Source organism: Coregonus clupeaformis, chromosome 3, assembly GCF_020615455.1.
Source record: "Coregonus clupeaformis isolate EN_2021a chromosome 3, ASM2061545v1, whole genome shotgun sequence".
In the NCBI taxonomy this organism is placed as follows: domain Eukaryota; kingdom Metazoa; phylum Chordata; class Actinopteri; order Salmoniformes; family Salmonidae; genus Coregonus; species Coregonus clupeaformis.
Genome location: NC_059194.1, coordinates 10,204,219 through 10,216,143, shown reverse-complemented (window position 1 = coordinate 10,216,143; position 11,925 = coordinate 10,204,219). Strand labels below are relative to the sequence as shown.

The following is an 11,925-nucleotide window of genomic DNA, read 5'->3' as shown; positions in this document are numbered from 1 at the left end:
GCATGATCATACTGCAAGTGTCCTAGATTTCTGATGGCCAACGTGACAAAAATAAAATTAAACTCACTAAAACTATCAGGCTTAAACTTTATTTATAAAAACAAAACAATTATACAGATTAAGTGTAAAACTGTACAAAGCTATAGACTCATTATTCATTCATCTCTAGGGGCAGGTCGATGGTCAGCTCGTTGATAGTTTGAAGGAAGGCATCCAATTCCGTAGCGCAATTGTCTGAGTAAAACAAAAGGAAAGAAACAGAAATATGACAAACTGACAATCCCAGAATGGAATTTAACCCCAAATCCTGAAGCGAACCTGCGCGTCGCAGGTCCTTCAATGGAGACAAACGTGTGTATGTCTCGAGCACTTCAAAGTCCTCTTCAGGCAGATATGGCATTTGTGGAAGACATCCCAGTCCTGGCAGAGCAAGCTGACTCAGGCAAACCACATCCTCTGGGATGACATATTTTTCAAACTCTAGAATCACATTGAAAAAAATACAAAATACATTAGTGGGAGTTATCAGAGAGGTGGAGGAATATCAAAAGGTAAAATACCAGAGTTGACTTACCAAGTGGGTCATACGGGATAAACCTCTCAATATCCGGGTATTCTTTTACTTTGGTCTGAGGGAGGGTTTTAACTTTGGTTTCCTAAAGAAGTGATAAAATGATGATTACTACACCGATATAGGCACATCACCTGGCTAACATTATTTGTGAAATTGTGAGTTTCTGACCTGTGTCTCAAGGAGTTTGTTCTTCTCTTGTCCATTTACAGTTGGAGTTGAGGTGATCTTGTTCACTACCCCCAAAGCCTTGCGACCAGACTGTAAAGGAACATGCAACTTTTTTCCTGTCAGAGGAGTCTTCAAGAGGTTTTCTGCAACCATACATTTTAAGTGGTAAATATGCTGAGTAAAGCATTAGGGCCATTGTTTTAATTGTTTACTGTCTCGGATGGTAGTGTATGCGAGTTCTCATGGGAATGAACTCAACCAATGTAGATTATGAAACGTCACATACAGTTCTAGTAAGGTAGACAAACATAGGTCGGTAATTGACAATTGTGTGTAGGTAGGGCAGACTACCTGGAGCAGATATCAACCGCTGGCGCATCTTTAGCGCAGGTGTATGGAGGCTGGCATTTTCTCTCTCTGCGAAGATTATTGAAGCCATTTCCTGTTTGGGCAAAGTGGTAGCTAATTAGTAAAAGATTGTTACCTAACTATTTCAGACAATTACCTAGGCTATTTATTATCAACTATCAGGGTATCAAAATACGCTTGAGGATTGTGACAACCCAGAGAACAAACCCCGAGAGTAACATTAGTGAGGACAGCGTCCAAGTTTGTTCAGAAAACATTTGGGTTGGTTGGTGGCTAGCAGTTTCTCAACTCCACGATGTAGCTAACGTTACGTTACATCGTGAGAAACTATGCTAGTTAGTTAGCTGCAGGCATGCATACTTTTGTCATGCAAAAGCGCTAGCAAGCCAGTTACCTTGCTAATAATGTGCTAAATTCTACCGTGTCAAAGACTTGCCGTTTGGTGGCTAGTGGTCATATGAGTCCATCTTACCGTATTGTTGTCCGGTATCTTGGGCTTGTCCGTTTTGTTTTGATTTGGATAAGCGAGTCTTCGCGGCTTCCTTTTTATACTGCGCCTCTACGTCATCCCATTGCGATGGTTTACGTGCGCACTGGGGAGCCAGTCACACCGTTAGTGCTGTACGGGACCGTTGGCAAGTCCATACCCTAAACCCCAATGACCCTAACCTTAACCCGTACCTTAACCACCACGTCAACCGGGTAACGTCAGAGTTGGGACGTCCCAAGGAATCGAATAGCAAGGATAACAGTTAACTACCCCCCTGATCTGAAGAAGCTATATTCTAGTAAACGCCTATGATCATAACGCTTTAAACTCAATCAAACCAGGCGCAGGCTATATATAGTAGTATAATATCGGTTACAGTCAGATTTTTGTAAATATCTTTTTATTTCACAGCTTTTCAACAAAACTTGCAAGGTAACAATTTCCACGAAACTAGTGAATTGTCATTCACCTCTACTACAAACAGTGTGTTAAATGTGTTTTTTAGTGCCGATAATAAACTAGCTCTGTAATATCATAAATCAGTTGTTCACTTTATAAAACAGCCTGATATTATCACTGATGTAAAATATTTTCACTGATATAAAATTCCCTATCTCTTTTATCTATTCACCCCTTGATAAATCGTAATCCTCCTATTATATAGCTTATCATTTGATGGAAAGGCTATTGGCATTTTAGCAAAATGATAAGCATTTAATGGCATCTTACTGGTCCAGCCGGTCCAGCCTACTCAGAAGGTTCCAATGAAAATAGGGGTATACCATATAATTAAAGTGTGTGTTATGTATGTAATTGGTTGGTTATGCAAGCGTTATATTATAAGCTTAACATAGCGTATAATGATATGCTACCACCCGTTTTCAAACGTTTATATTTTAATTAATGATCTTACCATTTTGTACAAAATATATATCTGCGGACAAGTGGTACATTCTCTCGTGTATGAAGGCAACTTGTTGTATGCAGCTTCCTGCATAGGGTCTTCATCCCAAAAAATAACCATGGCGGCCACTGAAATAGCTAGGCAAGCGGTGAGTACTATAATTAAGGATGCTTTTCTTGCTCTTTTGGCTAGGGCACCGATGTAGCTTGCTAAAATTATTACATTTGAGTATTGGGTGAATTTAATTCTAACAGCATGGATACATGTTGGTGGAAAGCCCCTCTCCCCATGGATGTTGCATCGTTTTTTATAGGGTAGCTCCATATCAAATTACCTCTTTATTACAACGTTATTATGGCATTGATACAATGTATCTAGATAAATATCGCTCATTACGAAACCGCATGATTTATCAAAATAAAAATGATCGCGAACATTCGATTGTCTGCATTTAGGCTATTGCTCGCGTGCGTTCCCTTTCTTGGTTATCGTTGCGATCCAGTATCCTCATAATTTCTCAATTTCGCAGTTAACGATCTATACATCACATTGATATGGTATTATTGATAGGACATTATTACTATGTATTTCTTTCTGGACATTTCAATTTGCACGCATATCCGCCGTCTCTCGTGAGTTCGATTATGTTAGTAGCCTATCTATCACATTGTTTCTGGTCCTGTCAGTCCCGTTACTTTGCTGGGCGTTGTCTGGTGTGCATAACTAATCATATAGGTTAACCGCGTGGGGATTATTAATATTATTGATATATAACTACAAAGTAACGAGGCTAATAATGTGGATTCAGCAAAAGTGGTTTACTTAATTTCAGAATGTGAGTCAGCTTGAAAAATCACTGGGTGAAGGATTGGTAGGCTAACCTAAATAGGCTTTCCGGTTATGTTCGCCTACATCAACGCTTTTTTGTGCAATTAATTCAACCCAAATGGCTCAATAAATGGACGTCAACAACAAGCGTTATGTAATTGTGCAAGGCAGATGTGTCTTTGACCCCAAGTAGGCCTTGGGTTTGGGAATACTGCACATGTAGGCCAGTTGAGGAGTGTGTTGAGAGTCAAGAAATACCATATGTTTAACCAATGGCCTTTTAGCAGTTTAAACACAATTCGAACTATCCAAATAATTGACAACTGTTTACCCAAGTCTGCGTAACTATTTTCAACCTCTCCCCTTTTAGCTGAGCAGATTTTGCAGTCTGCCTCAAAGCCACAATATATTTTAAAAGCACATTTTTGTTACATTTAGGCATTTTAGTGGTGGTGTTGCTGTGGTTCAGTTGATTCACTATTGAGGACACACACCTCAGTTCCATTTCATCTAAATTCCTTGTTTTCCTGCCGACATCACCACCCTGTGCAGTTCTAGAAACAGGATGTCTGATGATGCTAGCTTTCTACACACACACACACACACACACACACACACACACACACACACACACACAAAACACACACACACACACACACACAACACACACACACACACGTTTATATCCATATTAGGCCCTTATGGATTTGGGGTCAGGCCTACAACATTTCCTATTGGATTCGTAGGATCCATGTCCTCCTGTATCAAGTTGGGTCATCTGTTATAATACATGTATAACATGTGGAAGTATAACTCTCACACAACAATGCCCTTGTTCTACAGTACCTCTCAAAATGTGATGTTTTACTTTCCGTATATGGACATGGTGGTTTCAACAGTAGGCATGCAAATATGTCTCCATACAGGAAACAGGAAGTGTATTACAACTAGAGCACAGAGTTTCTAAACCTGAGAATTGAGCTGACATGCGTTATCTTGCTAGAATACAATGGAATGTGTGAAACCAGAATGGCAAAAATAGCTAAATTGTACCTTAAACCATAGATTGTAGCTGTGGTTAACACTTCAACAGTTTGGGCCTTAGAATTTACACCACCAGTAGTTGTGGAAGGGAATGTTTGACATGTCATATTTCTGTGTAGTCTTGTCCTGCATGAAATGTGTAAACTGAGGTGAAATAATAATGTTATTATGATCAGCCTTATGTTTACCTAAGTTACGATAGCCTAATCCATACCACCCCAGTTTCATATGTATCTGTGATTATACCTGGTGGTTAAGGATTAATTACACATCTTTACTCAGTGTTTCTAATCTCAAAATCGTTCTCTTGTCTTTAGGGCGAAGGTGCTCGCGCCGTCCCTCTCACCGGCCATGTCGGCTTCGACAGCATGCCCGACCAACTGGTCAACAAGTCTGTCAACCACGGCTTTTGCTTCAACATCCTCTGCGTTGGTGAGTGTGTCATGCGTGAAACCTCCCTTTTTCTCCTCAAGGCAAAATGGGAGCCATTCTCCGCCGCAATGTATGTCATTCGTTTCCACTGTAGATGCAAACCCAATTCATTCTGTCTTTGACTCACTTTGGTGGTTTCTCACTGGTCAGTAGTCAGCTCTGGTTACCGTAGCTAATTCATCCTCCGTCATGTTCGAGCTATCATCTGGGACTGGGCCAGTAAAATGATTTTTCCAACATTTTTGATAAACAGGGCAAGATAGAAATTGGCCTATAACAGTTAGGATCAGCTTGATCTCCCCCTCTAAATAAAGGATGCACCATGGCTGCCTTCCAAGCACTGGGGACCTTCCCAGAGAGGAGAGACAGGTTAAAAAGGTCAGAGACAGGCTTGGCGATGATAGGGGCAGCAACCTTAAAGAAGAAAGGACCTAAACCATCTGACCCAGATGTTTTTTTAGGGTCAAGTTTATGGAGCTCCTTTAGCACCTCAGACTCAGTGACTTCCTTCAAGGAGAAACTGTGTAGCGGGGCAGGGGAAAAAGAGGGAGGAGCATCGGGGCTAGTCGCATTAGAAGGGCTGGGAGATGAGGAAGTGTTGGATGGGCAAAGAGGCGTGACAGAGTCAAATAGGAATCCTGACTTAATGAAGTGGTGATTAAAGAGCTCAGCCATTCGCTCCTTGTCAGTAACAACCACATCATCAACATTAAGGGACATGGGCAGCTGTGAGGAGGAGGGTTTATTCTCCAGGCCTTTCACCATTTCCCAGAACTTCTTGGGGTTAGACCCACAGAGAGAGAACTGCTCCTTAAAATAACTAACTTTGGCCTTCCGGATAGCCTGAGTGCACTTATTTCTCATTTGCCTGAACGACAGTCAGTCAGCCTGAGTATTTGTGTGCCAAGCCTTTCGCCAAATGGTGTTCTTGAGGTGGACTAACTCTGCTAGATCACGTTCAAACCTGTTTTTAATTCTCATGTTCTTTATGGGGGCGTGCTTGTTAACAATACCACTGAAAATATTTAAAAAAAGAAGGTCCAAGCATCTTCAACAGAGGGGATCAAGCTGATTCTATACCAATTCAGGCCAGGCCATGAAGGAAGGTGGTTTAAGCATGTCCCAGTTTTGGTCACCTAGCAGGACAAATTCAGACTTAGTGGGCCAGGAGAGAGCTTAGGGCAGGTAGGGTACAGGCCGGTGCTGATGGTGGATGATAACACCCAGCAACAGTCAACAAAGAGCTATTTGTTTAATGCTTAAAACCAGCAAATCAAATTGTGGAGACAACCTAGCACTGAAGGTGTTCCTTGGTAAAGATTGCCACTCCACCACCTTTGGAAGATCTGTATTGCCGAAACAGGTTATAACCAGAAAGGTTAACATCAGTGTTTAGAACACTCTTTCTTAACCATGTCTCAGTAAGGACCAACACATCTGGCTGGATAAGAGCTGTGAACCCACACTTTCAATTGATACATTTTAGGTAATAAGCTTCTAGTGTTAACGTGCAGAAAACCCAGGCTTTTACGAGAGAAGAAATCAGTGAAGCAGAACTCATCAGAGCACAAGTCAGAATTGGAGCAGATAAAACATCTGAAGCAAATTAAGTGTTTCCATTGCCCATTTAGGCAAATTGCGCATTGATAAATTGGCAACAGCCTGTATGCCCTCCCACCTATCTGTTTAAAATCTCAGGTAGCCCGCGAAAGCCAGCATGGATAGAATGCAAGAATTGACTAATATTATTTGCCATATTCAAATAATCCCCCCCCCAACTACATATACAAACTTATACATACGAACAACAATTTACAGACGCACAGATGCACACAAACAATGACTACATCTAATCTGCCCAGATCCGCATGCTCACACTCCCATCCCTAGTACCTGCATTATTGTTTGCCACTCGGCCTTAAATTGTATCAGTTTGTTTTTCCTCTGTCGCCCATACCATTTCAATATTTCAATAATAAATCATTCAATTTTTTCATTGTGTTAACGATGGCGGATTAATTTCCAAGTTTTTAGTATACGTTTTTTCAAGATGAGTGATGAGAAGAGAATTGTCCAGCACATTGGGTATCTCACTACACCCCCGTATGCCATGTCTTGAAATATGTAGACAGACTTATTAAAATAACATTTACATATTTAAATCATTCTCATGTGCCAACCTTTCGCCACTGTCTGTGCCATGTTGAAACGTGCATTCCTGTAGATCTGAAATAATTGGATGCATCCAGCCAACCAGAAAAGGAAGTCGAAGCAATTCATCCATTCTTGAAAGTCAGGACAAGGATCCTGCAAAGAAACATTAGTTATACTGTATAGTTAAAAAATAGATTTAGCAAGCAGTAGGCATTTAGAATTAAAATGTGGAGTGGAGCTTCATAGTTACGTGTTGACATCATTTTGACACCTTCAAAATTATTCGGCAATCATCATTGGAAAATCACTGTTTCCATCATAATTTGTCGCAATAAACAAAGTTTGACAAAAGACAAATCAACCCCTGTCGATTGGATAAAAATGTTGTCAATCTTTAGAAAATCAAAATGATCATGACACGAGCTGAATTAAATGTAAAAGGCTTTGAAAATAAAATTTTGCGGTACGCTCAGTGCTCCATTGACATTTCACAGAGATACGCTTGTTTTTGTGAGAAGTCTTAGAAAAAGAACAGGAACTTCGCATTAATATGAACAGTGTATACTAAACTATGATAATGTCTATGTCTCAAAATCGATATCTATCTTACCTCTATATTGTTTTATGTCCTCCGGATGGGAGAAGAAAGATGAGTTCCACAGTAAGCCTGTTAGTTAGCCTCGATCCTTCCACAGCATCCAGCCCAGTTGACGCAATGTTGTTTTCCTGATTTTTGACCACTTTATTTTCTCTGGCCTCCATTTGATTTATTTGCCCTAATTTTGGCCATCCTACAAGGGTAAAAACGCAAATTAGTTTTGAACGGATTTTGATAGAGACATGAGGTTTAGACCATTGGTTTTATTAGAGGATTATCTACACAATGAACATATTATTTTACTCATTGGTCAAAATATGTGTTTTTGATTGGACACTACTATGTCAGCCGTTTCCATTACACGTGTCGCAATCTTTTTTTTGCGACATTGCTTTTGTCGTTTAAACTTGGGTGAATGGAAACCTGCCTATTGACCTGCTATAGAGTTTTCATATATTAGCCTTATTTTAAAGCAAAATGTAAAGCATTTTGTCCATTTTGTTGAAAGTAGGAAACAGAGAATATAATCCCCTCTCCATTTTCAACACTTTAAATTACTTGAAAGTTATCAGTGGCACTCAAAACGTTCTAAAGCAATGGCAGAAGCCGAAGAACCTGTATTATTACAGTCTACTCTATAAATTCTGGTGTGTGTGGATCCCAGAAAGCAAAACAAGAACTGAATCGAGAGCAAAACATTTTTAAAGCTTTAATACAGCTCCATTACAACTGCCTTTTTGTCTTCACAAGACTTAGATTTGTTATACTTTTTGCTGGTACATTCAAACGTAAACCTTTGGATGTCAGGGCCCAATCTTTAGCATGGGGTTCAGTTTGAGTCACTGCCAGGCGAGATGCTCATTGCTTAGTCCAGCCCTGCCAAGTTATTATGAGGATGATGAGAGACCACGGAAACATCTTGACAATGACCTTAGGTGGAGTTTCTCTCAGACGCAGGAAATGGGAGGGGAGAATCTGGCATTGTGCTGTTCCATTCTAACCCCCCTCCCCCTTAAACTATATATTGTGCACTCAGAGTGAAAGCCTGATGCCTTGTGAATAGTAGTCTACTATACCGTTGGCAGTGTAGCGCTCTGCGTGCTCTGTGTGTAGATGTGGTGTCTGATGAACAGAAGAAAGCCTAGTGCTGCATCCCAAATGGCACCTTATTCCCTACGTAGTGCACTACTTTTGACCCAAAAGTACGTAGGGAATAAGGTGCCATTTGGGACGTACCACTAGATTTTCTCACACTGGGAAAGGAAGGCGTCTTACTCACTCGACTGACAGCTTTGAACAGTGTGAGTTTGTCAGAATGCATCAGGACATCTGTGACTCAGACCCATGCTGCCATTTTTACGATGGTCTGCTCCAGATATCAACTGTGGTGGACATAGGATTAGCTTGCTGTTGTGCTGCACCGCTGCAAGATGTCACATTCAATGTAGTCCCTCTTAAAGGCACCCAAGTTATCAGACATTTCTGCTGCGCATCTTTTTTTATTCCATTAAAAAGCGCCTCTCCTGCCAAAAGCAGCAGAGGAGCCAGAGGGAGGGGCTCACACGGCTAAATGTATAGGGAAGTGACAAATGGGAAGAGTCCATATAATTAACATTCTGGTGGCATTAGAGAGATCTGCTCTGCAGCCCGAGTCCAAATTGTAAAACTGCAGTCTTTTCAACAGGATGTACGAAATCCTGTAATGTACAGTATGGGAGAATCTTTTAAACTTTTAGTCTGACAATGGCCCAATCTGGAATATTCCCTGCTGTTCAATGCTAATTTCCATTAATGATATACTGTAGCCTATACCCATTGACTCTTGAAGAATATAGCTTATAAATGCCTAATGAGCTTAGTACAACTATCTCACACAAACTCAATCTCCAGATAGTATAGAGAGTCCACAAAAAAAGGACACAATGGAGAATTAACTGAAAGGTGTGTGTGTGATTTAGGTGAGACGGGCCTCGGCAAGTCCACTCTCATGGACACCCTGTTCAACACCAAGTTCGAGGGTGAGCCCACCCAGCACAACCAGCCGGGCGTGCAGCTCAAGTCCAACACCTACGAGCTCCAGGAGAGCAACGTGCGCCTCAAGCTGACCGTGGTCAACACTGTGGGCTTCGGAGACCAGATCAACAAAGAGAACAGGTGAGAGACAATGATGTAGATAAACAAGATGAATATAATGTATGTCTGTCTGTCTATCTTTGGGAAGAGAGCCCCAGGTTCCGCTTCATGTGTCTAAGAGATGTATAGATTGTACAATAACTTATGGGTCGCGTTCATTAGAAACAGAAGAAAACTCTCTGAAATGGGTAGGCACTATGATAACTTACGCAACCTCCTTATGAATACAGGCCTGGAGTTTCTACAGTATACCACTACCAAGAATATAATATCTTTCACAGGAGTGATAGTTTGTGAATGTCACTATTTAATTGTGCATGCTTGAGATGCCCCCTATGAAGTGTGGACTTGAGATGCCCCCTCTGGAGTCTGGTGGAACATTAGGTACCAATCTTATTACACTCTTATGGTGCCTCTCCCATACCTTATGAAAGCAGTGAGTCACTGATATATTTATTGTTAGACAAGATGAATAACAGTAGTCTGACACTTGAGCCAGGAGTCTCCAGGGCTAAATCATACAGTGTCTTGTCTGTGGGAAAGGGAGTGCTACTCTACCTGTCACCTTCCCCCTTCTAGTGAACATGGGATCTCATTGTATCCATTCTCTCTCCCTCCTGTCATGTGAACCTCATTCCTCATCATGAGAGATCAGAGAGAGGATGGATGATGTCATGTGAGCACCAGGCAGCTCTCTCTCTAATCTCAGTCCTCAGTCTGTCCCAGACCTCTCTAGCTGCTCTGGTTAGGGCCCCAGGGGGAGGCTGTGCTAGTTACAGGAACCCTCTTGTAGGTCAGCGCTCCAGGTTCAAACTGCTTCACATCACTATCAAATGGTGGATGGATGAGTGTGAGCTAAGGGCTAGCAGTTAGCGGCATCCATCACAAAGACAATACCAGTCATATGAGTTTCTTATGAGGGGGAGTGGAGGTGGGAATAGGTGTCACTCACACGGAGGGCGGAGGTTAGACCTGAGTTTAATCAGCGGTTCCGATCCGCCTTCGGCTGTGCGGTGCATCTTCCCTTTCCTTGGCGATGGTATGCCTTTGATGCCTCTCCTCTGCTCCCTGATCCGTGCGCTCCCACATCTCTTCTCCATCAAGTTATGCCTGATGACTCCCAGCTATTGAGACCCAGCTCAGCTGAATGATGGATCAGCAAATTCCTTATACGGAGCTGAGTTGTACTCACTTAGCATCTAGCTACCGCCCACTGACAACACTCCGGGATTAAAGTACAAACTGGCTTAAATCTCTCACTTAAAGGGATACTTCTGGATTTATCTACTTCCACAGAGTCAGATGAACTTGTGTATACCATTTATGTGTTTCTGCGTGCAGTTGGAAGGAAGTTGCTAACTTGTGTTAGCGCAATGAGCCGGAAGTCTACGGTATCAGCTAGCATACTGGATGCAGAGACATAAAAATGGTATCCATAAATTCATCTGACTCTGGGGAAGTAGGTAAAGTGCTTCATTGCCAAAATCCCGAAGTATCCCTTTAAGAGATGCTTTACAACACCCTCTGGTATTCTATGGTGGTGGAACTGTCTTCATTTTGAGTGAACGTAAAGGTATAGCCTACCCTTGAATCCTTCATAGACGATAGTAAGACACATTTTCTCTTTTTGGTGCACAGCTACGTCTTCAGTCCAGTTTCCTTATCAGCTGTTTATGGTGTGATTATAACACCTTGAAACACATACACGCTTTTCTCTCCTCAGCTACAAGTCTATTGTGGAGTTTATCGACACCCAGTTTGAGGCCTATCTGCAGGAGGAGCTGAAAATCAAGCGCACGTTACACAGCTACCACGACACACGCATCCACGCCTGCCTGTACTTCATCACGCCCACCGGACACTCCCTCAAGTCCCTGGACCTAGTCACTATGAAGAAACTGGACAGCAAGGTGAGCTGCAAGACTAGCTAATTACACTACGATTCCAATGGTTCACTGGGTTCAACCTGCATGGGCCAGATATAGTATACTGAGTTGGCCTATATGTGTCACTGTCAATGTTGGCTTCTCTGTAAGTCGCTTTAGATAAAGATATCTGCCAAATTATCATATTACGCAATACATTCATTGAACTCTGCTGATTTGAAGTGTCACTTGAAAAGCAGCTTCCTTAATATGATGATAATCTCGGTTGAAGAGTTATATTTTATTCATAGCTATTTATAAAATGCAGGGGGAAAAGAGAAAGCTCTCTAGCCTCAAGATGATATA

At 41.7% G+C, this 11,925-nt stretch overlaps 2 protein-coding genes across 8 annotated transcripts in view; one reads left to right on the top strand and one right to left on the bottom strand.

Moving 5' to 3' along the window:
• Window positions 1-67: 67 nt before the first annotated feature.
• On the bottom strand, window positions 68-1,731 carry pttg1 (PTTG1 regulator of sister chromatid separation, securin). Of its 3 annotated transcripts, none has more exons than XM_041849118.2 (6): window positions 1,548-1,731; window positions 1,094-1,184; window positions 743-885; window positions 575-656; window positions 319-480; window positions 68-234 (listed from the first exon to the last, which is right to left on the bottom strand). In XM_041849118.2, exons 1-6 carry the CDS (start codon window positions 1,566-1,568, stop codon window positions 152-154), a joined length of 582 nt encoding a protein of 193 aa, XP_041705052.1. In that variant the 5' UTR covers window positions 1,569-1,731; the 3' UTR covers window positions 68-151. The 3 variants fall into 3 exon arrangements, with proteins under 3 accessions (XP_041705052.1, XP_041705061.1, XP_041705070.1); XM_041849127.2 differs by having other exon boundaries at window positions 1,584-1,727; XM_041849136.2 differs by having other exon boundaries at window positions 1,506-1,565.
• Window positions 1,732-2,549: 818 nt separating this feature from the next.
• LOC121540307 (septin-6-like) overlaps window positions 2,550-11,925 on the top strand; it is a 38,122-nt gene continuing 28,746 nt past the window's right edge. For all 5 annotated transcript variants that reach the window (XR_006657392.1, XM_041849085.2, XM_045207173.1 and 2 more), the window contains exons 1-4: window positions 2,550-2,653; window positions 4,695-4,809; window positions 9,520-9,715; window positions 11,418-11,604. Coding sequence is in view for 4 of the 5 variants with exons in the window: in XM_041849085.2 (XP_041705019.2) it covers window positions 2,624-2,653; window positions 4,695-4,809; window positions 9,520-9,715; window positions 11,418-11,604 (528 nt within the window). In the remaining variant the exon portion in view is untranslated. The remainder of the gene's footprint in view (window positions 2,654-4,694; window positions 4,810-9,519; window positions 9,716-11,417; window positions 11,605-11,925) is intronic.